Source organism: Heterocephalus glaber, unplaced genomic scaffold (genome assembly GCF_053883595.1).
Source record: "Heterocephalus glaber isolate CG9 unplaced genomic scaffold, H.glaber_assembly_v1.0 deba00000347, whole genome shotgun sequence".
NCBI classification, from domain to species: domain Eukaryota; kingdom Metazoa; phylum Chordata; class Mammalia; order Rodentia; family Bathyergidae; genus Heterocephalus; species Heterocephalus glaber.
In genome coordinates, this window is record NW_028258143.1 from 38,822,715 (window position 1) to 38,847,595 (window position 24,881).

A 24,881-nucleotide genomic window follows, 5' to 3' on the forward strand; every position below is an offset into this window, starting at 1 on the left:
GGAGTTCTTGAGGCCTTCTATATTGAGTATCATGTCATCTGCTAATAATGACAATTTTACTTCTTCATTTCCTATCTTATTCCTTTTATTTCTTTCTCTTGTCTAATGTTTCCAAGACTGTGTTGAACAGGAGTGGTGACAGTGCACATCCTTGTCTTGTTCCTGATTTTAGTGGGAAGGATTTCAGTTTTTGACCATTTAGTATGATACTGGCTGTTGGTTTTTCATAGATGGCTTTCATCAGATTGAGGTAGAAACCATCTATTCAAACTTTTTGTACGGTTTTTATCATAAATGTGTGTTGGATTTTATCGAATGATTTTTCTGCATCTATTGAGATAATAATATGGTTTTTGTCCTTGGCTCTATGGATATAGTGTATTACACTGATTGATTTGCATATGTTGAACCATCCCTGCATCGTGGGATGAATTCTGCATGGTCAGGGTGTATGATCTTCTTGAAGATCTTCTCCATTCTATTTGCCAATAACTTATTAAGGATTTTCGATTCTGTGTTCACTAGTGAGATTGGCCTATAGTTCTCTTTATCAGTTCGGTCTTTCTCTGCTTTGGGGATCAAGGTGATGCTTGCTTCTAGAAATGAATTTGGGAGTATTGTTTGCCTTTCAATTGCATTGAAGAGTGTAAACAATAGTGGCTGTAGTTCCTCTTTAAATGTCTTGTAGAATTTGGCAGTGAAGCCATCAGGACCCAGGCTTTTCTTAGTTGGTAAGTTTTTAATTATGTTTTTAATTTCATTGACTGTCATTGGGTTGTTTAGAATTTTTAGGTCTTCTTCATTGAATTTTGGTAATTTATATGTGTCTAGGAATCTGTCCATTTCTTCTGTGTTGTCCACCTTATTGGCGTATAGGTTCTTGAAGTAGGTATTGATGATACACTGGATTTCTGCTAGATCCCTTGTAATTTCACCCTTTTCATTCCTAATTGCATGGATTTGGGCCTTTTCTTTCCTTTTTCTGATAAGGTTGGCTAAGGGTTTGTCAATTTGTTTATTCTTTCAAAGAACCAACTCGGCTTCATTGATTTTTTTGTATCATTCTCTTAGTCTCCATTGCATTTATTTCTGCTCTGATCTTTGTAATTTCCTCCCTTATATGACCTTTGGGTTTGTCCTGCTCTTCTTTTTCTAGACACTTGAGGTTCACCATCAGGTTGTTTAATTGGGCTCGCTCTGTTTTCCTAATATGAGTATTCACTGCTATGAATTTCCCTCCTAAGACTGCTTTCATTGTGTCCCATAGATTCCAATATGTTGTATTGGCATTATCATTTAATTATAGGAACTGTCTGATTTCTTCTTTAATTTCCTGAGACCCACTGGTTATTCAGAAGTGAAGTGTGTTGTTCAATTTCCAAGTGTTTATGGATTTTTTGCAGTTTCTTTTGCTATTGATGTCAAATTTCATCACACTATAGTCTGATAATATTCAGGGGATAACTTCAGTTCCTTTCCACTTACTTAAACATGTTCTGTGAGCGAGTATGTGGTCTATTTTGGAGAACAACCCATGTGCAGCTGAAAAGAATATGTATTCTGATTTTGTGGGGTGGAACACTCTGTAAACATCTGCTACGTTCATTTGTTCAAGAGTTTGAGTTCTAGTACTTCATTACTTATTTTTTGTCTAGTTGATCTATCTATTTGTGACAGTAGGGTATTGAGGTCCCCCACTACTATTTTATTAGTGCTTATTTGATTTTTCATGTCCGTTAGTATTTGTTTTATATAGTTCGGCACACTAGTGTTTGGTCCATGTATGTTTACGATTGTCATCTCTTCCTCTTGGACTGTTCCCTTTACAAGGATGTAGTGTCCTTCTTTGCCTCTCTTAATCAGCGTTGGTTTGAAATCCACTTGATCTGCAAATAGGATAGCTGCTCCTGCTATTTTTCGGGTTCCGGTCACATGGAGTATTGTTTTCCACCCTTTCACTTTCAGTTGATGAGTTTCTTTTTGAATTGTGTTTCTTGTATGTAATATATTGTGGAATCTTGCTTCTTGACCCATTCTGCCAGTCTATTTCTTTTGATTTGTGAATTGAGACCATTAACATGGATGGTTATAACTGATACGTATTGACTTATCATTGTCATGACTTTTTCTTTCTGTTGGATCCTTCCCCTTTGCATTTAATTTCTTGTTGTGCCCAATGGATTCATTCTGCTGGACTTCCTTGGGTTGTGATCCTCATTGTCTTTTCCTAGGATATTGTCTACAATTTTTTGGAGTGCTGGTTTGGGACTCATGAAGTTCCTAAGGTGCTCTTTGTCATGAAAGTATCTTATTTCTCTGTCAATTATGAAAGAGAGTTTTGCAGGGTATATCAATCTGGGTTGGAGGCTGTTTTCCTTTAAGGCTTGAAATGTATCACTCCCAGCTCTTCTTGCCTAGAGGGTTTGCATTGAGAAGTCTGCTGTGATTCTGATGGGCTTTCCTGTGTATATGATTTGTTTCTTTTCTCTAATGGGTTGTAGAAGTTTGTTCTGTTGGGTTTCTTGAATCATAACTGTTACACGCCCATATGTAGATTTTTTTTTACCAAGGCTAGTTGGAGTCCTATATGCCTCAATTATCTGTATGTCAAGTTCTTTTTCCCTGCTTGGGATGTTTTCTGCCATCACTTTTGTAAATATTTTTTTTATGTCATCTGCACTCTCTCCTGTTTCTTCATTAACTCTGATCAGCCCTATATTATTCTTCTTTGCATCGTCTAGCAGCTGCTAGTTTGATTTTTCATGGTCCTTTAGTATTTTAAAGAAATTTTTCTTTTCCTGTTCACTAATTGCAATCTTATCTTCTATATCTGAAATTCTGTCCTCACATTGGGTTATTCTGCTGCATAAACTTTCAATGGAGTTCTTATTCTCCTTGAAATCTGTTTGCATCTGTTTTATGGATTCCATTTGTTTCCTATGTTGGGATTCCATCATGTTTCTCATCTCGTCTATTTTTTATGTGTCCTCTCCAGATTTATTAATCATGATGCATGTATATATTGAATCATGATCAAATCAGAATGTTTTCTTAAATTTTACATATTGAGATACTTAATAGATTTAAATGTAATTGTAAGAAATAATACATAGAGATTTTATGTATTCTTTATTCAGTTCCCCCTATTGATGAAATCTTACAGAACTGTACCTCAGTATCACAACCAGGACCTTATCATTGATAGCCAAGACAGAACATTTCCATTACCACTAGGTGCTCTCAAATTGCCCTTGGTGGACGTATCCACCTCTATCCCAAGCTCACCTCCTTTGTAACTCCTAATATCAACTAATCTGTTTTTTTAAAATTCATTAAGTTTATTACTACATTTTTAGGTATACAATATGACGACATTCTTCTTTGGGAATATGTATCTTTGCATGGAATATCATGGTTCTTATTTTTTCCCCATTTCCCTACCCTCCCTTCAACCTCTGCACCCTTCCCTATTTACAAAAACTTCGTTTCCATTTTTTCCTTTTCTCATATTTTTTCCTTTCCTTTCTTTCCTTTCTCCTACCCCTCCAAGTTCCCCTTTCCCTTTAGAACTTTTCTTCCTATTTCACATTATCAACTATACATTTTATTTATACTTATTTATACTTTCAGTTTCTCACACCAGAGAAACTATTTCATATTTACAAGAGTATGTCCTCAATATGCATCCATTTAGCTATAAATGTCTCTAGTTTCTCACTCTTCACAGCTGAGTAGTACTCCATTTTATAAAAAACAAAACAAAACACAACTTCTTTATCCAGTCTCCAGTTGATAAGCAATTAGGCTATTTCCAAGTTTTAGCTATTACAAACTTACCACAATAAACATGGGTGCACATATATCATTATGGTACAATTCTTTTAATTGTTTTGGGAAGATACCCAGCAGGGGAATAGCTGGGTCAAATGGGCACTCTAATCCTAGTTTTTTGAGACATCTCCATATTGATTTCCACAGTGGTTTCACAAGTCTGCATTCCCACCAACAATGGAGAAGGGTTCCTTTCTCCCCACAACCCCACCGGTATTTGTTGTTGGTTGATTTCTTGATAGTAGCCATTCCTTCTGGGTTGTGGTGGAATCTCAGCATTGTTTTCATTTGCATCTCTTGAGTGACCAGTGATGTTGAACATTTTTTCATATATTTATTTGCTGTGTCTACTTCTTTGTCTGAGACATCTCTGTTCATTTCAGATGCCCATTTTTATTTTGGGTCTTTAAATGTGGGAGGTCTGACTTCTTTAAAGTTCTTTATATATTCCAAATAGTAGACCTTTGTCTAATGAACAGCTGGTAATAATTTTTTTCACATGGTGAGTTATCTCTTCACTCTGTTGGTTTCTCTTTCTGTGCAAAAGTTTTTGTTTTGTTCTGTTTTTTGTATGGGGGATCGAACTTGGGACCTTGCGCTTGGGAGCCAGGTACCAGAACCACTGAGCTAAATCTCCAGCCCTGTGCAAAAGCTTTTTAATGAGATCTCAGTTGTTGATTCTTTGTGCTAGTTCTCATGCGACTGAGGTTTTGTACATAAAGTCTTCTCCTATGCCAATGTGTTCAAGAGTTCTACTTAACCTATGTTAGATTGATATATTCTGCAAAACTGTCTTTCAAAATCAGTGATGAAATAAGATACTTCCACAAAAAAGAACACCTGAGAAACTTCATGAATACCAAACCAGTACTCCAAATGATTCTAAATAATATCCTAGAAAAAAAAAAATGAGGGTCACAACTTCATGAGGCCCAAACGAGCAAAGCCATTAGATAAGGCAAAAAATTAAAGGAAAAGGCGGGGGGAAACAAAAAATAAAAGAGTCAACAACAGGAAAATATCATGACAAGGATAAGTCAATACATATCAGTTATAACCATCAATGTTAATGGCCTCAATTCACCAATCAAAAGAAATAGACTGGCAGAGTGGATTAAGAAGCAAAATCTAACAATAAGCTATATACAAGAAACACATTTAATTCAAAAAGAAATTCACAGACTGAAAGTAAAAGGACGGAGAACAGTTCTTCATGTAACACGAATCCAGAAAAAAGCAGGGGTAGGTATCTTATTTGCAGACAAAGTAGATTTCAAACCAAAACTAATTAAGAGATACAAAGAAGGTCACTACATCATTATAAAGGGAACAATCAAAGAGGAAGAGATGAAAATAATTAATATATATGCACCAAATACTAGTGTACCCAACTATATAAAACAAATATTACTGGACATGAAAAACCAAATAGCACTAATACAGTTGTAGTGGGGGACCTCAATACCCCACTGTCACAAACATACAGATTATCTAGACAGAAAATCAACAACGAAACACTAGAACTGAACAAAACTTTTGAACAAATGGACTTAATAGATGTCTACAGAGTATTCTACCCTGCAAAATCAGAATACACAATCTTTTCTGCTACTCACAGGTCATTCTGCAAAATAGATTACATGCTCGCTCATAGAACATGTTTAAATGCAAAAGAATTGAAGTTATCCCCTGTATATTGGAGATCGATAGCATAAAAACTTCACAAACACATGGAAATTGAATAACACTCTCCTGAACAACCAATGAGTCACAGAGGACATTAAAGAAGAAATTAGACAGTTTCTATAATTAAATGATAATGCCAATACAACATACAGGAATCTTTGGGACACAATGAAAGCAGTTCTACAAGGGAAATTCATAGCAGTGAATGCTCATACTAGGAAAACAGAATAAGCTCAAATAAACAACCTAATTTTGAACCTCAAGCTCCTAGAAAAAGAAGAGCAACACAAGCCCAAATCTCGTACAAGGGAGGAAATCATAAATACCAGAGCAGAAATCAATGCAATGGAGACTAAGAGAATGATCCAAAAAAATCAATGAATTGAAGAGTTGGTTCTTCAAAAGAATAAATAAAATCAATAAATCCCTTTGCCAACCTTATTAAGAAAAGAAAAAAGAAAAGAAAAGGCTCAAATCCATGCAATTAGGAACAAAAAGAGTGAAATCACAACAGATGCAGCAGAAATCCAGAGGATCATATACCTACTTTGAGAACCTGTACTCCAATAAAATGGAAAACACAGAAGAAATGGACAGATTTCTAGATACATATAAATTACCAAAGTTGAACAAAGAAGATATAAAAATTCTAAACACCCCAATTTCAATCAGTGAAATTGAAAACATAATTAAAAATTTACCAACAGGTCAGAGGCGGAGAGTATGAGGCGAGCTTTGGTCGGGGCACGGCTCCGCCTGGGAAGGAGGCGCGGCCGGGCCGCCGTCTAAACTGCTGCGCTCATGAGGCCCCACTCGCGGACCGGGCCGGAGGAGCGCAGGAGCGCGGGGGTTGATACGGCTGCATCCCCGCCCCGTCCTCCCCGCCCCCGCTTGGTGGTCCCAGCCCGCGCGGCCTCGCCATGTCTCGGAGCGGCTCCTGCCCACACCTGCTGTGGCACGTGAGGCCACGGTCGCTGGGGCTGGAGGATCCGTCCAGGCTCCGGAGCCCCTACCTGGGAAGAAAAGAGTTTATCCAAAGATTGAAACTTGAAGCGACCCTAAATGTGCATGATGGCTGTGTTAATACAATCTGTTGGAATGACACTGGAGAATATATTTTATCTGGCTCAGATGACACCAAGTTAGTAATTAGTAATCCTTACAGCAGAAAGGAGCTGGGCCCTGGAGGAGCTCACCACCCTGCAAGACTCTGGTGCCATGGTGGTAGAGGGCCTCCGGAACTGGAGGGCCGAGAACTGGAGAACCTGTGCATGCTGCACCGAGGGAAGAACATCGGAAATAGGAAGTTTTGACAACAATTCGTTCTGGCCATCGAGCAAATATATTTAGTGCAAAGTTCTTACCATGCACAAATGATAAGCAGATTGTATCTTGCTCTGGAGATGGAGTTATATTTTATACTGATGTTGAGCAAGATGCGGAAACCAGCAGACAGTGCCAGTTTATGTGCCATTATGGAACTACCTATGAGATTATGACTGTACCAAATGATCCTTACACTTTTCTGCCCTGTGGTGAAGATGGAACTGTTAGGTGGTTTGACACGCGCATCAAAACTAGCTGCACAAAAGAAGATTGCAAAGATGCTATTTTAATTAACTGTCGACGTGCTGCCACATCAGTTGCTATTTGTCCACCAGTACCATATTATCTCACTGTTGGTTGTTCTGATAGCTCAGTACGAATATATGATCGGAGAATGCTGGGAACAAGAGCTACAGGGATTTATACAGGTCGAGGGACTATTGGAATGGTTGCTCGCTTTATCGCTTCCTATCTGAACAATAAGTCCTGTAGAGTGACATCTCTGTGTTATAGCGAAGACGGACAAGAGATTCTCGTTAGTTGCTCTTCAGATTACCTCTATCTTTTCCACCCAAAAGATGATACAGCACGAGAACTGAAGACTCCTTCTACAGAAGAGAGGCGAGAAGAATTACGGCAGCCTCCAGTTAAGCGTTTGCGACTTCGTGGTGATTGGCCAGATACTGGACGCAGAGCAAGGCCCGAGAGTGAACGAGAATGAGAATGGAGAGCAAAGTCCCAATGTATCACTGGTGCAGAGAAAGTCTGATATGTTATCAAGATGGCCTGAAGAAGCAAGTGAAGTTGCACAAAGCCATAGAGGACAAGGAAGATCTCTCCCCAGAGGTGGAACAAGTCAGTCAGATGTTTCCACTGTTCCTGCGGTCCCATCGAGTCCTGATCTGGAAGCGGGTGAAACTTCAATGGACGTAGATGTCCCAGCCGAGCAGTTTCTTCAGCCTTCTACGTTCTCTGCCACATCTGCTCAGGCTCATTCAGTACGCTTTTCCACCGGAAGCCCCTACTCGACTTCTTTGCTGTCTTCTCCAGACAGCGAGCAAAGTCAGTCCCCGGAAGCTTCTGGACACCATGCGCATCATCAGTCTGATAACAATAATGAAAAGCTGGGCCTAAACCAGGGACGGGTGAACCAGTTTTAAGTTTGCACTACAGCACAGAAGGAACAACTACAAGCACAATAAAACTGAACTGTACAGATGAATGGAGCAGTACTGCCTCGAGTTCTAGAGGAAATGGAAGCCATTGCAAATCTGAGGATCAAGAGGAATCCTTGGTCCCACAGAGCTCAGTACAAACACTAGAAGGAGACAGTGAGACAAAAGCTCCTGAAGAATCATTAGAGGATGTGACCAAAGGTCAGGAAGGTACAACTGCAGAAAACCAAGTTCGGGATCGCATAGACACAGCACAATTAGATAACCTCGCACCTGAGCCATCAGATCCCACCTCAGGAGAAAGGAGTGCTCTTACTCCGGGTAGCCCTTGCGGAATTCCGGCAGAGCCCACTTTGTCTGAAAGAGCCAAGGAAGGGGAGCCTTCAGCCCAGACGAGCAGTGAGGGCACCACCAGTCCAGAGCCCCAGGCCCAGACAGAAGCCATCGGGCCTTCACCTCATGAGGAGTTATCAGCCAGGGACTCTGCTCTGCAGGACACAGATGACAGCGATAATGACCCCATCCTGATCCCAGGGGCAAGGTACTGAGCAGGACCTGGGGATAGACGCTCTGCTGTTGCACGTATTCAGGAGTTCTTCCGGCGGAGAAAAGAAAGGAAAGAAATGGAAGAGCTGGATTCCTTGAACATTAGAAGGCCACTAGTAAAGATGGTTTATAAGGGTCATCAACTCCAGGACAATGATAAAAGAAGCCAATTTCTGGGGTGCTAACTTTGTGATGAGCGGGTCTGACTGGGGCCACATCTTCATCTGGGATCGGCATACTGCTGAGCACCTGATGCTTCTGGAGGCTGACAACCACGTGGTGAACTGTCTGCAGCCTCACCCATTTGACCCAATTCTAGCCTCATCTGGCATAGCTTATGACATAAAGATCTGGTCACCACTAGAGGAGTCACGGTTTTTTAATCGAAAACTTGCTGATGAAGTTATAACTCGAAACGAACTCATGTTGGAGGAGACTAGAAACACCATTACAGTTCCAGCCTCTTTCATATTGAGGATGTTGGCTTCACTGAATCATATCCGAGCTGACCGCTTGGAGGGTGACAGATCAGAAGGCTCCGGTCAGGAGAATGAAAATGAAGATGAGGGATAATCAGCTCTTTTTGGCAAGCACTTCACTGTTCTGAAATTTGTACAAGACATTTATTATATTTTTTCTTTACAGAACTTTAGTGCAATTTTAAGGTTATGGTTTTTTTTGGAGTCTTTCCCTTTTTGGGGGATAACTTAACATTGGTTTGGAATGAGTGTATGCATGAATTTGGGAGAGTGTATAAAAACAAAACTAGCAAAATATTTGTAAACTTTTTGCTGTGTATGAGGAGTGCTAGAAACTGCAAAGTGCAATATTTCCCCTCACCTTCAGATGTGGGAGCTTAGATCAATATTGAAGAGTAATTTTCATTATAGTGAAAAATGTTGGTTAAAATAAATTTCTACATTTGCCAAAAAAAAAAAAAATTTACCAACAAAGAAAAGCCCAGGTCCTGATGGCTTCACTCCTGAATTCTACAAGAAATTTAGGGAAGAGCTAATGCCACTATTTCTCAAACTCTTTAATGAAATTGAAAGGGAAACAATACTCCCAAATTCATTCCTGGAAGCAAGTGTTACTTTGATTCCAAAAGCAGAGAAAGACCTAACCAAAAAAAGAGAACTACAGGCCAATCTCCCTAATAAACATAGGTGCAAAAATCCCCAATAAAATACTGGCAAACAGAATATAGAGGATCATCAAGAAGATCATACACCCTGACCAAGTGAGATTCATCCCAGGGATGCAAGGATGGCTTAACATATGTAAATCAATAAATGTACTACACTATATGCACAGAGTCAAGGACAAAAACCATATGATCATCTCAATAGATGCAACTAATCTGGTTTTTTTCTCTACTTTTCTTGTGTCAAGAACATTACATGAATAGGCTCATATTGTGAATAACCCTTTAAGATTGACTTTTTATACCTATCTCAATCATCCAGAGATTAGCCCAGGGTGTTGCATGTATGACTGGTTTGTTTTGGTTTTGTTTCGGTACTGGAGATTGAACCCAGGCCCCTTGCACTGAGCTATATCTCTAGCCCTTCAAAAATTTTATTTTGAGACAAAGTGTCTCAAAGTTGCCAGCCTCCTGCCTCAGCCTCAGAGAATGCTGGGATTATAGGTATGCACCACTACACCTGGCCACCATACATCCTTCCTTTTTACTGCTGAATAGTATTCCGAGGTATAGATATACCACAATTTGTTTAGTCATTTACCATTGAAGGACATCTAGACTGTTTCCAGTTGGAGCTATTACAAATAATGCTGCTACATTTCTGTACAGATTCTTGTGTGAAGAGGTATTCATTCTGCTGGGATACATGCTCAAGAGCTCAATTTCTGGGCTGTATGGTAGCTTGTATGCTTAGACGTTTTTTTAAGAAACTGCCAAACTCCTTTCCAGAGTGGCTGTGCCATTTTACATTACCATCAGCCGTCTAGGAAAGACCCCATTTCTCCACATCCTCTCCAGCCTCTCTTTACTCTTTTGCTACTTTAACAATTTCACATTGGACAGCCAATGTGAAATATGCACAACCTTTGTTGTTGTCACTATTTTTTATATTAGCCATTCTGAGATGTTTGTATCTTAGCATAGTCCAGGATGAGGCTAACACTTCCTTCACAAAATGAATTGGTAGATGTTTCCTCCTCTCATACATTCTAGAAGAGATTGTAATTGGTGCTAACAATTCTTTAAACATTTGAAGGATTCTCCTGGAAACTGTCTAGGCCTGGAGATTTCTTTTATGAGAATTTTTAAATTAGAAATTAAATTTCCTAATTATTATAGGGGCCACTCAAATGACATATTTTATGTTGAATAAATTGTGGTAGTTTATATTTTTAGAGGAAGTGGCTCCTGTGGTATGAATAGTCAAATTTATATGTTGTTCATAAAAATCCATATTATTCTTTGGTATTTGAGGGTCTGCAGTAATAGTCTCTGTTTCATTCCTAATATTGGTAACGTGTGTCTTCTCTGTTTTTCCTTATACATTTCACCAAAATATTGCCAATTTTATTGATCATTTTTTTCAGAAGCTCTTCATTTTGTTAATTTTCTATATTTCTATAATTGTTTTTGTTTTCAATTTCATGGATTGCAAATATTTTATTATTTCCTTTTTCTGTTTGCTTTGGGTTCAGTTTTCTTTTATTTTTCTATATTTTTGAGGTGAGAGCTTAGGTTGAGACTTTTCATTTCTAATGTATGCATTTAGTGTATAAATTTCCTTCTCAGCAGTAGTTTAGCTGTGCTCCACAAATGTTACTACAGTATGTGGTACTGTATCTTCATTTTCTTATAAATGGGATTTTTTCCCCCTGTAGTCCTCCTCTTTGACCTATGGGTTATTTTCAAGTGCATTTAGTTTTCAACTGTTTGGACATTTTTTCACTTCTTTCTGTTATTGATTTCTGCTTTAATTCTACTGTGCTCATATGATTTTTATATTTTTTACATTTTATAAGGTTTATTTTGGACCCAGGATATGGTCTATATTGGTATATGTTCTTTGAACACTTGAAAAAAATGTATTCTGCCATTTTTAAGGGGAGTTTCCTATCAATGTTGATTCAATCCTGCTGATTGATGTTGGTGAGTTCTTTTAGTCTTGCTGTTTTTTCTGTCTAGTTTTTTATATCAACTGCTGACAGAGGGGTGTTGAGGTATCCAACTATAATTGCTGATTTTTGTATTTCCCCTGTCTATTCTATTAGCGATTGCCTTACCTGTTTTGCAACTCTTATTATTTGGTGCATACACAATTGGAATTAACATGTTTTATTGGCAAATTGACCTTTTAACTATGTTTTAATGTCCCTCTCTCTACTAATTTTCTTTGCTCTGATATTTACTTTATCTTATATTAATATAACTGCTCCTGCTTTTCATTGATTTTTTTTTTGTACTGGGGATCAAACTCGGGTCCTTGTGCTTGGGAGGCAGGTGTCAGAACCACTGAGCTAATTCCCCGGCCCTTCATTGATTAATGTTTGTATAAAACATCCTTTTCTGTTTACTTTTTTGCCACTTTAATCATTTCAGTTGTACAACCATCACCACCGTCTACCTCCAGAACTTTTCTCATCATCTGAAACTGACTCTGTACCCATTAAACAATAACTGCCCATTTCCCTCTCTTCCATTACCTAGCAACCATAATTCTTTTTGTCTCTAAATTTCACCTTAAGTGAAATCATACAATATTTGTCCTTTTGTGACTGTTTTATTTCACTTAACAGCATGTTTTACCCATGCAATAGGATGTGTCAGAATCTCTTCAAGATTGAATAATATTCCACTGTATGCATATACCACATTTGATTTATCCCTTTATCCATTGATGGACACATGGGTTGCTTCCACCTTTTAACTATCATCAATAATAGTGTTATCAACATGGACTTATGTACACCCATTTGAAGGTCCATTTTCATTTTTGGTTGTTTTGGTTTTTTTTTTAGTTATATACCTGCAAGTAGATTGTTGGATCATATGATAATAATATATTTGATTGAGGAATCATTGTTATTTTCCATAGCAGCTATAACATTTTATATTATTGCTATCAATGCACAAGTATTCCAATTCCTTTACATCTCTATAAATATTTATTTTCTGGGGTGTGTGTTGAAAATATCCATTTAACAGGTATGGAATGGGTCTGTGATTTTACTTTTAATCTGCTTTTTAGATTTGAAGTGAGTTTTTATAGATAGAATGCAGTTAGGTCATGATTTTATACCCACTCATTCAATCTCTGCCTTCTTTTTTTTTTCTTTTGGTACAGGGGATTGAACTCAGGACCTTCCACTTGCCAGGCAGGCCCCAGCACCACTGAGCTAAATCTGTGGCCCTTAATCTCTGGCTTTTAAATGGTATTTTAGGCCATTAGTGATTAATGTAATTATTAATATATTGGTTAAGACTGAAATTTTATTTTATTTTTTTAAATTCTTTTATTGCTACACTTTAGGTATACAATATGTTTACATTTATCATTGGTGCTTGTACCTGTACATGATGTGTCTTGGTTCTTATATTTTTTCCCATTATCTGTGCACCCTTCACCCCCTCCACCCTTCCCTATTTACACAGATTTTGTTTCCATTTTTTTCTTTTCTCATAATTTTTCCTTTCCCTTCTTTCCTTTGCCCTACCCCTCCCACCACCCCTTTCCTGCTTTCCTGTTTCAAATTATCAATTATTCATTTTAATCATTTTAATCCTTATTTACACTTTCAGTTTCTCACACTAGAGAAACTATTCGGTATTTACATGTGTGTCCTATTTATTTCACTTAAAGAGTATGGCCTCAATATGCATCCATTTAGCTATAAATGACTCTAATTTCTCATTCTTTATGGCTGAGTAGTACTCCATTTTATTAAAAAACCCCACATCTTCTTTATCCAGTTTCCAGTTGATCAGCATTTGGGCTGTTTCCAAGCTTTAGCTATTACAAACTGTGCCGTTATAAACATGGGTGGACATATATCACTGTGGTATGATTCTTTTAATTCTTTGGGGAAGATACCCAGCAGGGGAATAGCGAGGTCAAATGGGACCTCTAGCCCTAGTTCTTTGAGGTATCTCCATACTGACTTCCACAGTGGTTGCACCAGTCTGCACTCCCACCAACAATGGAGAAGGGTTCCTTTCTCCCCACACCCATACCAGCATTTGTTATTGGTTGATTTCTTGATAGCAGCCAGTCTTTCTGGGATGAGGTGGAATCTCAGTGTTGTTTTCATCTGCATCTTTTGAATGACCAGTGATGTTGAACATTTTTTCATTTATTTATTTGCTGCTTTTACTTCTTTGTCTGAGAAATGTCTGTTCACTTCAGAATCCCATTTTTGAATTGGGTCTTTGAATTTGGGGTGTCTGATTTTTTTCAATTCTTTATATATTCTAGATAGTAGCCCTTTGTCTGAGGTACAGCTGCTAAAAATGTTTTCCCACATTGTGGGTTGTCTCTTAGCTCTGTTGGTTTCTCTTGCAGTGCAGAAGCTTTTAATGAAATTTCATTTTTTAATTCTTGGTTCTGTTTTCAATTTCTTTTTGTCTCACCTACTAGTGGGTTACTTGAATATTTTGTAGAATTCCATTTAGATTTACCTATAATTTTTAAATGTATCTCCTTGGATAGCATTTTATAATTGCTGTATTACGTTATATATACATAATTACCACAGTCTGCTGGTGTCCTTTTAGTTTGAGTGAAGTATATCTCAGTTCCCTTTTCATGCCTTTGTTTCATTTAATACTAATGCCTTAAATAGTTCTACAGATATTTTAAACCATATTATACAGCGATGTGATTTTTGTTTCAACCATTAAACATAATTTAGAAAACTCAAGAGATAGAGCCCATTGTAATTACTCATATTTTTGCTGTTGTTTTCTTCTTTCCTAATAGTCTAATGCTCCTTTTTCATTTTTCCTTCTGTACAAAAAATTTTCTTTAGCCATTTTTTAAAGGATAAGTCTGCTTGTAATAAATTCTGTTAGTTTTCCTTCATCTCAGAATGTCTTGATTTCCCCTTCATTCCTAAAGGATATTTTAGCTGACTCTCGGATTCTGGTCATTCTTTTCTTTCAACACTTAAAAGTTAAGACAATTTATTTGGGCCTCCATATCTTCTAAATAGAAACCATAAATTCAAATTGGATTTTTTCTTATAGGTATGATGCTATTTTCTCTGGCTGTTTTCAAGATATTTTATTTGTTTTTAGCTATCAGAAACTAAATTGTTGTATATCTTGGTGTTGATTTCTTTGACTTTATCTTATTTGGTATTGGCTCAGCTTCTGAAATCTATAGTTTTCTATCTCTTGCTAAAGTGGAGACTTGCCAATGATTCTTTTTCAAATAATTTTTCATTTCTTTCATCTTTTTTCTCTCCTTCTGGAATTCCAGTGACATAAATTATATCTCTTATTCTAGTCTCACAGGCATCAGAAGCACAATTCATTTGGAGTTTTTCCTACTCTATTTTTTCTCTGTTGTTCAAATTGGTATTTAGCTGTTGTTCCATCTTCCAGCTCACTGATATTTTCCTTTGCATCCTCTACTCTGTTGACTCCGTTGAGTTTTAAATTTTTGCTTATTTTGCTTTTCAGCTCAAAAATCCCACTTGGTTCTTCCTTCTATTGTCTATTTCATTGGTGAGGTTTTCTAATTCATTGCCGATGTTTTCTATTTTTTTTTCCAGCATGTTCATATTGCTTGTTGAACCATTTTTTATCATGATATATTAATACCATCATCAAATGACTCCAACATCTCTACAATTTCAGTGTTGATATCTACCAATTGTCTCTTTTTAATTTGAGGTTTTTCTGGTTTTAGGTATGAAATATTTTCATTTGAAACTAGTCATCTTCATATTATTTTCTATTGTAGCTGGCTTTCTTTGACACTGTTCAAGCAGGAGTTAGAGACTCATGCTGTCTTCTTTTTGCTCTGTGGAGGCAGAGTTCCAGGTTCCTCACTCAGCCTCCATGGTTTCCACTGTCACAGCTGGGTGGATGGCCTCAGTACCACTGGGCAATGATGAAAGTCCTGACTCTCTATTAGCTCTCCTCTTATACCACCCCATCCAGGGATGGGGAGGAGGGCTCATCATCACTCTTGGGTAAGAATGGAAGTCCAGATTCCCTGTGTGGTTTTCTCTGACACTATGGGGGAATATGTACCCCATTATCAGTCAGTAAGGATGGAAGTCCTGGCTCCCTGCTTGACCTTCTCTGATATCATTCTGGTAGGGCTGTTGGGACTCCTTGTTTTGGCACTGTGAGGGCAGAAATCTGGGCTCTGCACTTGGCCTTTGCTAGTAAAGCTATAAATCAGCCAGTTTTTTCTATGGTATCTGAGTAAGGGTTGTTACTATCTAAAAGTTTCTGTCTTGCTAGGCTCCCTTCCTTGGTCCTTTGGCTATAAAGAGTAGATTTTTATGAGAGCTTTCTTGTGCATGCTTGTTACTGTTTATAGGTTGTTGCCCTTGTTAGCTGTTAATCTGAGGTATATGAGGCAACAAAAAAAAAGAGAGAGAGAGAGAGAGAAACCATCAGCATTGTTATCTTTCCTCAGATCCAAGTCCTTAGCCCATCTGTCTTTTTTTTTTTTTTTTTTAAGACAGGGTCTTGGCATGTAGTCCAGGCTGGCCTCAGAGTCACAGTGATCATCCTGTTTCAGCCTCCCAAGTGCTGGGATTACAGGCATGGGCCACCACACCCGGCCACCAGCCTGCCATCTTCTCTCTACCTTTCAGTCTTCTTGAATTAATTTTATATATAATGGCCATGTGTTAAGTTGTATTTGGTAGGAAGAATAGGGGAAAATGTGTTTTACTCCATCTTCCCAGAAGTAGAAATCTGAGAGAATGGTTTTTAGCAGATTTTTTTTAATGAGTCTGATATCAAGAGTGGCATGATCTTGCATAGTCAAAATCGATAAAAACTATAGATGTTTTGTATAGCCAAAGGCATAAGAATGAGCATCAGCATTTTCCACTTTGTTCTGAGACACATTAATAGCTGTGCTATGAGAAAAATATTCCTGTGATCAAAAACAGGTCAGAAAAGTTGCATTTGATCCCCTTCCCTTGAGACTCTCAAAGAAATTAGTGTATTAAATATTCTGAAATGGTCTGCAGTAAAGAATGTGCTTAACTTTTTAATCTGGTGTTTCCCAAAGTAAACCAAACAAAAAACATGCTTTTCCAGAATATTTAATAATATTGTTTAACAATATTATTATTATTATAAGTGTCCATGTTGGAAATATTGGGCCACAAAACCCAGGGAATATCTCAGGGCAGCCTCTGCAAAGGAGGGGACTGGCATCTTACTACATGAGCTGTCCTCCCAGCTCCCCAAAAGGGTAGCTGGACATGCTGTCTTAATGAAACATACATGGTAGAGCAAGGGGAAAAACAAAGTTATCCTTTGCATTTTCTCAATTCTAGTAGCTTCTGCACCTTTACCATCTTCTTTTTAAAAAATTTGTACCCATCTCTACAAGGTACAAGGGGAAAGTATTACTATCTCCATTTGCAGATGACAAACAAGTCCAAAGAAATGTAAGAATATTTTTAGAAGATCCAGAACTAGTCTGCAACCACAGACTAGAAAGGCCCTTCATAATTATTGAGTCCTTGAAACTCCATACTGAAGCCCTGTCCTGCCAGAAGTAGGTGCAGTCTCACTTCCTGGGCCTGCCTTCCTTAGGCCTCCCTAGCCAAAACACACCAAAGGGGCTTCTAGGACATTTCCAATTGCTTGCTTACCCTGCACAGGGCTCTGCAAGGATGGCCTTCCTGCTTTCCAGAAACCTTTGTTCTATGGAAAACAAGTGTTATTTTCCAGTACAAAACCTCTGGGGAGGTAAGGGGAAGCTAGAATCCTAAATACAGGATAAGGATCAAAATTGCTCCCTGACGCTCACTTCCTCTTTGGGCATGATGACCCACTGTGTAATAGCAGAGAGGAAGTGGCTGGGATTTCATAAAGCAGATTTACTAGGAAGAAAAAAGGCAACATACCCCCACTACACAATAGAGACTTGTCTTCCACATCACTTCAGGGAACCGGAGGAGGAAATGACTACTTTTATTTTGAGGATAGTTCACTGTGAGGGCAAAGTCAACCACAGAAAATGAGGCATGGAATGACGCTGTAAAACAAAACATTTGTTCCAGAAAATAACTCCTTCTGAAAGACTCTATTTATCTGCCTCCATGGTTATGTCATAGCCCCCTTTTTTCTACACATGATCTTAGAAGAGTGCATTTCTTTGGAAAGTGAGGAAAAGAAAGAGAACAAGGAATTTTGTGGGTGACATCACTAGTCAGACTGGCCTTGCTAGAAAATGGAGTTTACTCTGACTCTGCAATTAGTTCTTCTTCCTTAGTAATTCTTTTTTCTACTAAATGTGTTAACGGAGGCATTACAGTCTTAAATATTTCCCCCAGAGCTAGGGATTGAACCCAGGGCTTTCACACTGAGCTACATCTCCAGCCCTCTTTTTTATTTTGTTTTGAGAGAGGGTCTCACTGAGTCATTAAGATTCCCAGGCTGGGCATGAACTTTCTTCCCCCCCCCCCATTAAGTTTATTGGTACATTTTAGGTATAAAATACAGTTACATTCATCATTGGGATTTTGTACCATTACATGATGTATCTTGGTTCTTATTTTTTCCCCCTTCCCCTGCCCTCCCTTCACCCCCTCCACCCTTCCCTATTTGCAAAGACTTTGTTTCCATTTTTTTTCCTTTGCTCATATTTTTTTCTTTTCCCTTCTTTCCTTTCCCCTACCCTTCCCACTTCCCCTGTTCCTTTAGACCTTTACTTTCTATTATGCAATATCAATTATACATTTTTAAAATTACAATATCAAGATCTAGAAGACATTACCACAGATTTTACAGAATTTAAAAGGATATAGAAAGCATATCACAAAAATCTGTTTTGAAATAAATTGGACAACTTCTAAGAAGTACCTTGGAAGACAAATTAATGAAACTAACTCTGGAGGAAATATAAAATTTGAATAGCACCTATTAAAGAAAGTATATTCCTAGCTTGAAAACCTACCTATATGACAACAACAGGCTCGTATACATTTTAACTGATAAATTATATCAAACACTTAAAGCAGAAAAATAAAGGAAAATATCTCCCCTTATTTTAGGAAATCAACATTGTGCTAATCCTAGAACTGGATAAAGATAATAGAAGAAAAAAGTATGAACATAGATAGAAATTTGTTTAACAAAACAAACTATTAGAAGTCAGATCTGGCAGGATATAGAAAGTGGTTTTGTTATAGGGATGGCAGTGTTGGTTCAGCATTGGAAGATCCAGTCCCCAAAAGTCATCATTTTGACAGAGGAAAGGAAAAAGCCATATGATCCTGTCACTAGTTGGAGAAAAAGTATTAGACTAAATTCTACAGCTGTTCATGGTAAAAGCTATCAGGAGCCTAGAGGTAGAACAGAAACTTCTCAACAGATCAAAGACATGTACTCCACACTTCCAGCGAGAACGCCTTATATGAATGAAGAAGATACAATGCTTTCTCCTTAAGGTGGGGAACAAGGGCAGATATGCTTACTCTTCATCTGTCCATTAAACTTTGAAACATAGGCCCAAACCAAAATAGTCTGGCAATAAAATGACACAATTAGGATAGGACTGGCAAGGTACAGCAAAATGTTTATATGTAGATGAAATGATCATCTACAGAGAAAATACTAAGAAATCTCTGGAAGCCCCTAGAACTTGTATTTGAATGTAGCAGGATTAGAAAACACAATGTATATATAAAAATTCAGGTCTATGTATACTTGCTCTAAATGAAGAACTGAATATTGAAACTTTAAAGTTATGTAGGAGTACAAAGGACCTAGAAAAGTAAAAAGAAAAAGAAAAAAAAAACAGTGTTGGAAGACGTTCAGTACCTAATTTTAAGATCTCCTCTAAAGCTATAGTAATCATGGCAGTGTTGGTGTAAGGAAAGACATATAGATCATTGGAATAAAACAGAGAATCTAGAAATAGAACCACACATATATGGTCCACTGAGTTTTGAAAGATTATTTAACATTAACATTTTATAGAATATAAACTCTATTCAAGAGCCGAGGAAAAGATAGTGCTTTCAGCAAATGGCACTAGAACACCTGGTATCAGTATACAAAACATTAACTTCAACCCTTTATTTCCATACATAAAAATAACTTGAAAGGATCTATGAACCTAAATATGAAAGATTAAAACTATAAAACTTTAAGAGGAAATTATAAGAGAAAATGTTTATGAATTTAGGGTAGGCAAGAACTTCCTAGGATATAAAAAACATGATGTATAAAAAGAAAAAATTGATAAATGAGATTTCATCAAAATTTAGAACTTTAAATGACATCATTAAAATGAAAAGTAGTCGTTAAACAGACCATATTTACAATGCATATAACCTATGAGCAGAATATATAAAGAACTCTTACAGCTCATTAATAGACAACCCAATTAAAAAATAGACATAAGAAGATGATAAATAGCCAGTATAGCACAAGGAAAGGTGTGCAACTCTAGAATCAGAAAAATACTAATCAGTACAATAACAAGATTGAATTATACACTCATTAGGGAGATGAAATTAAAAGTTTTAAAAGCCTTGTCATGACGTTTTCTTTTTGTTGGATTCTCCCCCTTTGCATTTAATTTGTCACGATGGGCATGAACTTTCAATCCTCCTGCTTCAGCCTCCCAGAGTGCTGGGATTACAGACATGCACCACCATGCCCAGCTTCCCTTGTTTGTTTTTTAACTTGGAATCTTTTTTCCAGGTTGGTCAGATAGTTGTAAGTAATGGGACACAAGGCAGATTTCATTGGGCAAAGTTCAGAAAAGTATGGAGCAAGTCTTGGGAGGGCTCAGAAAAGATATTGTGGGCCATCTGGGGCCACCAGGAGGGCCCTGGGCCCTGGTGACACAGTGTGAGGGAGGCAGATGTGACATGTCAGATGAAGGCACACAGCACAGCAAAGGTGGGCCATGGCTCTGCCCACAGCATGTTCTCGCACAAACACTGTGCTCCCATGGGGCCTGGGGAGGAACAGGAACGTCCAGGGAGCTGGCTTCCCATCCAGATCCTGCCACACCACGGAGCTGTTGACAGAGAGGATGGCTTCACCTTCTAGACAACTTCTTCCAAGGCCAGATCTGCTGCTCCAAGGCCATTTTCAGCTCTAACATCCCCTGATTTTTAAATTGGGGGTATTTTTTCTTTTCTCTCCTCCCAGGTTCATCTTTTTACTACATATTCACTCCAATCACTGAAAAGTGAAAGGCTGCTGCCATTCCCCAATCCTGCTCTCCCCAGGTCATTGCCCCCCATGGTCTCATTTCCAGACAATTGGAGCAGGGAAGTTAAGATCCTGGACTCCAAAACCAAATGACCTGGTTCAAATCCACACTCTGCTCCTTCTTAGCTGTGAAGCCTTGAATGCAGCCATCCCCTCCTGCTTGGTTCTCATCTGTAAAACCAGGACAATGACATTATCTGTGCCCTGTGTATACCACACAGAACCCAACAGTGCCTGGAGATGGTGTTCTATATATGTATATACTAGCTGTTCTTACTGCATCTGACCTGTGTTCATAGTAAGGGAACAATAAATGCAGCAGACCTGAGTATTATCTTCAAGGAGCTCACAGGTTAAATTCAGACCATGCCAGAGGCCAGACCCACTTGTTATTGGATCCATGCTCCCTGTGTAGACATTTTACAGAGAGAAGATGCTGATTAGAGCGGCGAGCAGATAAGGAGTTGCCCATGACTTATGTGATTGCAATGTACAGTTTCTTCCACCAGGCGAGTTTTCAAAAAGAAGCTGGACAATCTGTCTAAAAGTAAATATCTTAAAAGGGCATTGTCAAAAAAAAAAAAGTGACAAAGGAAAAAACTGAGTTTCCTATTAATAATGGGTTTTTCAAAAACAAAAGCCTGTTTTGTGCAGAATTCCCAGTCAGGCATTATCTGGTACTGAATACTCTGTGACAGAGAAATGCTTCTTGTCCTAGAGAGCAAACCAAATTCTTGGTATGCTCATGCCCTCATTCTCCCTCCAGCTTATGTCCTGCCTTCTTCAGCCCCCACCTAAAAAGGAACTGGTGATATGTCCAGGCCCCCGGCAGGGTCTTCATCCAAATGCTCCTTATGTAGCCTTTCTGGCTCATGATCACTCCTGGGCTGATTTGGTGTCCTGTGACCTCAGACTCGGAGTTGCTCCCATTGGCTAGGCCTCACAGAGGCTTCCTCTGCTCCCTCTGAGCCCAGCTGCCCTTTTCTTTCATTCCTTAATACCTGTACATTTAAATCCATGCTCTGCATAGAGTGGCATCAGGTGATGATAGAAACCAGGAACTACTTGGGTCAGAATCTGACCTACCTCCCATAGGTCCAGTGTCCCCATCCCTAAGGTGAGCCAACACTAGTGTCAGCCTCATAGGCTTGCAGCAATGTTTGAACTGATATAGAGAAAATGCCTGGCATTATGCCTGGTGTATATGACCCTCAAAACAAATTTTTTACTTCTCATTGAAATTATATTTGTCAGGCTGCATGCCTCAATAAACTGCAAGCTCTTCAAGAGCCAGAACAATGCCTTATCCATCTCTATATCTCCGATACTCTGCAGCACTAGACTCTGGAACAGCAATATACAGTAGCTAGCTGTGTTAGTTATTTTTCTCTCATTGCTGAGACAAAATACCCAACAGTTTAAGGGGAAGGGGTTTATTTGGCTTATAGTTCATAGAGGTTTCAGTCCATAGTCAGCTGGCTCCAAGACAAGGATGGCAAACAAGCCTTGCAGAGGAGAAACAACATGGCATCCACACAGTAGCAAAGGCAACAAGAGATTTTAACAGCATCTTTCTGCCTCCTCCCCATTTTTTTTTGGTATCAGGGATCGAACTCGGGACCTTGCACTTGTGAGGCAGGTGGCAGAACCACTGAGCTAAATCCCTGGCCCTTTCTGCCCCTTTTATCTTATTCAGACTACCAGGATTGGGGTGATGCCAAACTAATCACTCACATGTAATCACACGCCCTTAACCCCAGCATCACACATTCCAGATTCAACTACATCTGAAAAAGAAAGTCCCACAGCATCCACATGAGGCTTTCGGGGGGACATCTAAACACAAACCATAATAGTAGACAAGGCTTTGGTTACTGTTGTCACAGTAATGTTACACAGCCAACTAGACCTAGTAATGTATTTAGTGCATGATCCAGCAGCTAGGCTGTTTAAGTCAAGCTCTGCTGGGTGGTTCTTCTGGTCTCAGGTAAGCTCAGGCGCAAGTCTTGTAGGCTCCACTGCTGGGGTGGCAGGAGGGAGAACAAAGGATAGGCCATGTGTGTCTCATAAGCCAAGTCTGGGTGTGTTCAACAGAGCTGACACCTGGTCAGGCTCTTACAAGGAGAGCAAAAGGCCTTTTGAACACCAGACTTTAAACTGGAATGTTGTCAGTTCTACTACCATCTATTGACCACACACATCAAGTCACAAGGCCAGCTCACTTGGGCTAGAGACTCCCTCTCTTAGGAGGAGGGTATGTTTTAAAAGGCATGGATTCAAAGCAAGATGGGAATTGTCACCCATTTTGCAGTCTACCACACCAATGTTTTTTAATGAAAGAGTTTAGTTAGGGAAAGAGAAATTAATGAAAGGGGCAATAAGTAGAAAAGCCCAATTTATTTGCTCACAGTCACAGGCAAGGGCACAGACATTCTAAGTTGCTCAATACAAGCAATATGAAAATTGACCCCTCAAGCCATTAAGTAGTCGAGAGTTCTCTAAAGTACAGTAAAAAGAACATGTGCCAATGGGGGGATAAATCAAGGCGCTCCTCTCCCAGTGTCTTGGGAAGGCCAATGAGCCTGGATTTATTGAGGACACTCAGTCTCCTGACAGTAAGATAATTACAGACTCCAGCATTATTAATCAGCAATCCACTGATGACTGAGGGAGTCTATAAAACTCTAGCTCTCTCTTTCCAAAATTAATTTGACTTAAAAACAATTATTTAAATTTCACATACTTGAGCACTGGGCTTAGGAAAAAGTAGGAAAAATACAGAAAAGGAAAGTTTGTGTTTGTTTATTAATTGCCACTTCTAGAACATCTTTTATTATCCATTCAATAACTCGATGAACCTTCTGTTCACACACACACACACATACACACACACACCTTTTATCAGAGTCTCAGCAAGGATCTTCCAGCTGTGATCTCAAAAAACTCAATAATGAGTCAAAGGGCCCACTACTCTAAAAGAGGTGTTGCAAGTCCACATGCATGGGGTTACACATCTTTTATGCAGCCATTCCCTAAGATAGGCTAAATCTCTGCGTATGTGTAACCATCCTTTTCACAGTTCTCCAACCTCCTGGATCACCTTTCTCTCAGTACCAAGTAAAATGGTATTGGCACGGAGGAAAGTTCTCCTTCCACCTACCACGGGAGATCCAGCAATCCCAAATGTATCTGTGGATTTCCAGGGGAAAGGGGCTGACGTTCTTCTGGTCTGTACTTGCTTATAGTCTGCTTTCTCACTGCACCTCGATATTGGCAGTGCCCACTTCCCCCTCTCTTGAGAGGTTCTGCTGTAACACAAAACCTCTTCTCCTTCTTCATTCCAGCAAAGTTTTTTTGTATGTGAGCCATGTGTAACAGATTTTACTGGCCAAAGGGGGAAATTACATCATAGACAGCAGGAAGTGAATTCATGGCCAGGGTTTAGCTGCCTCTGCCTCTGTGGGGTTCTTTCTGGTTTGGTCCTCTACACACTCTGTCTTGTGCTGTGTCGCTGAGCCTCACACCCTCCTCAGAGCTCCCTTTAGACCTCAATGGAGCCATCCTTGGTTTGTCCTTAAACATCCACTTTGGGCCTGAGACCTCACCTCTCAGCAGCAGGGAGCCCCTTTCATTTTGTTTAAACTGTCATTTATCCTGCAGAAATGCATTTCTCTCCCTAAGAACAAGTCTTCCTCCCTGAACAATGAAAAACAATGCACCCAGACGCCTAAGGTAACAGGTGTTTTTCCTCGTCAGGCCACTCTTGCCATGTGGTTTGAAAACTCAGCCAGCTATCTGATCACGACTAGGAAGGCCGACTCTCTGCAGGGGCTCAAGGGGAGATGCTTTGCCTCTTCCAGCTCTGATGGTTGCCTGAACTCTTGGCTTGTGGCTACATCACTCCAGCC

General features: G+C 39.0%; 1 protein-coding gene and 1 long non-coding RNA gene across 2 annotated transcripts in view; one reads left to right on the top strand and one right to left on the bottom strand.

The window, feature by feature from the left end:
• Positions 1–24,881, bottom strand: part of LOC110351071 (uncharacterized) — a 100,264-nt gene that overhangs the window by 69,006 nt on the left and 6,377 nt on the right. The gene's annotated exons all lie outside the window — the stretch shown is intronic.
• On the top strand, positions 6,423–9,414 carry LOC101707260 (DDB1- and CUL4-associated factor 6-like). The gene is given in 5 exon segments (XM_087199087.1): positions 6,423–6,696; positions 6,825–7,561; positions 7,563–7,968; positions 7,971–8,703; positions 8,705–9,414. Coding segments are annotated over 5 exon segments (2,568 nt in total). The 5' UTR covers positions 6,423–6,437; the 3' UTR covers positions 9,138–9,414.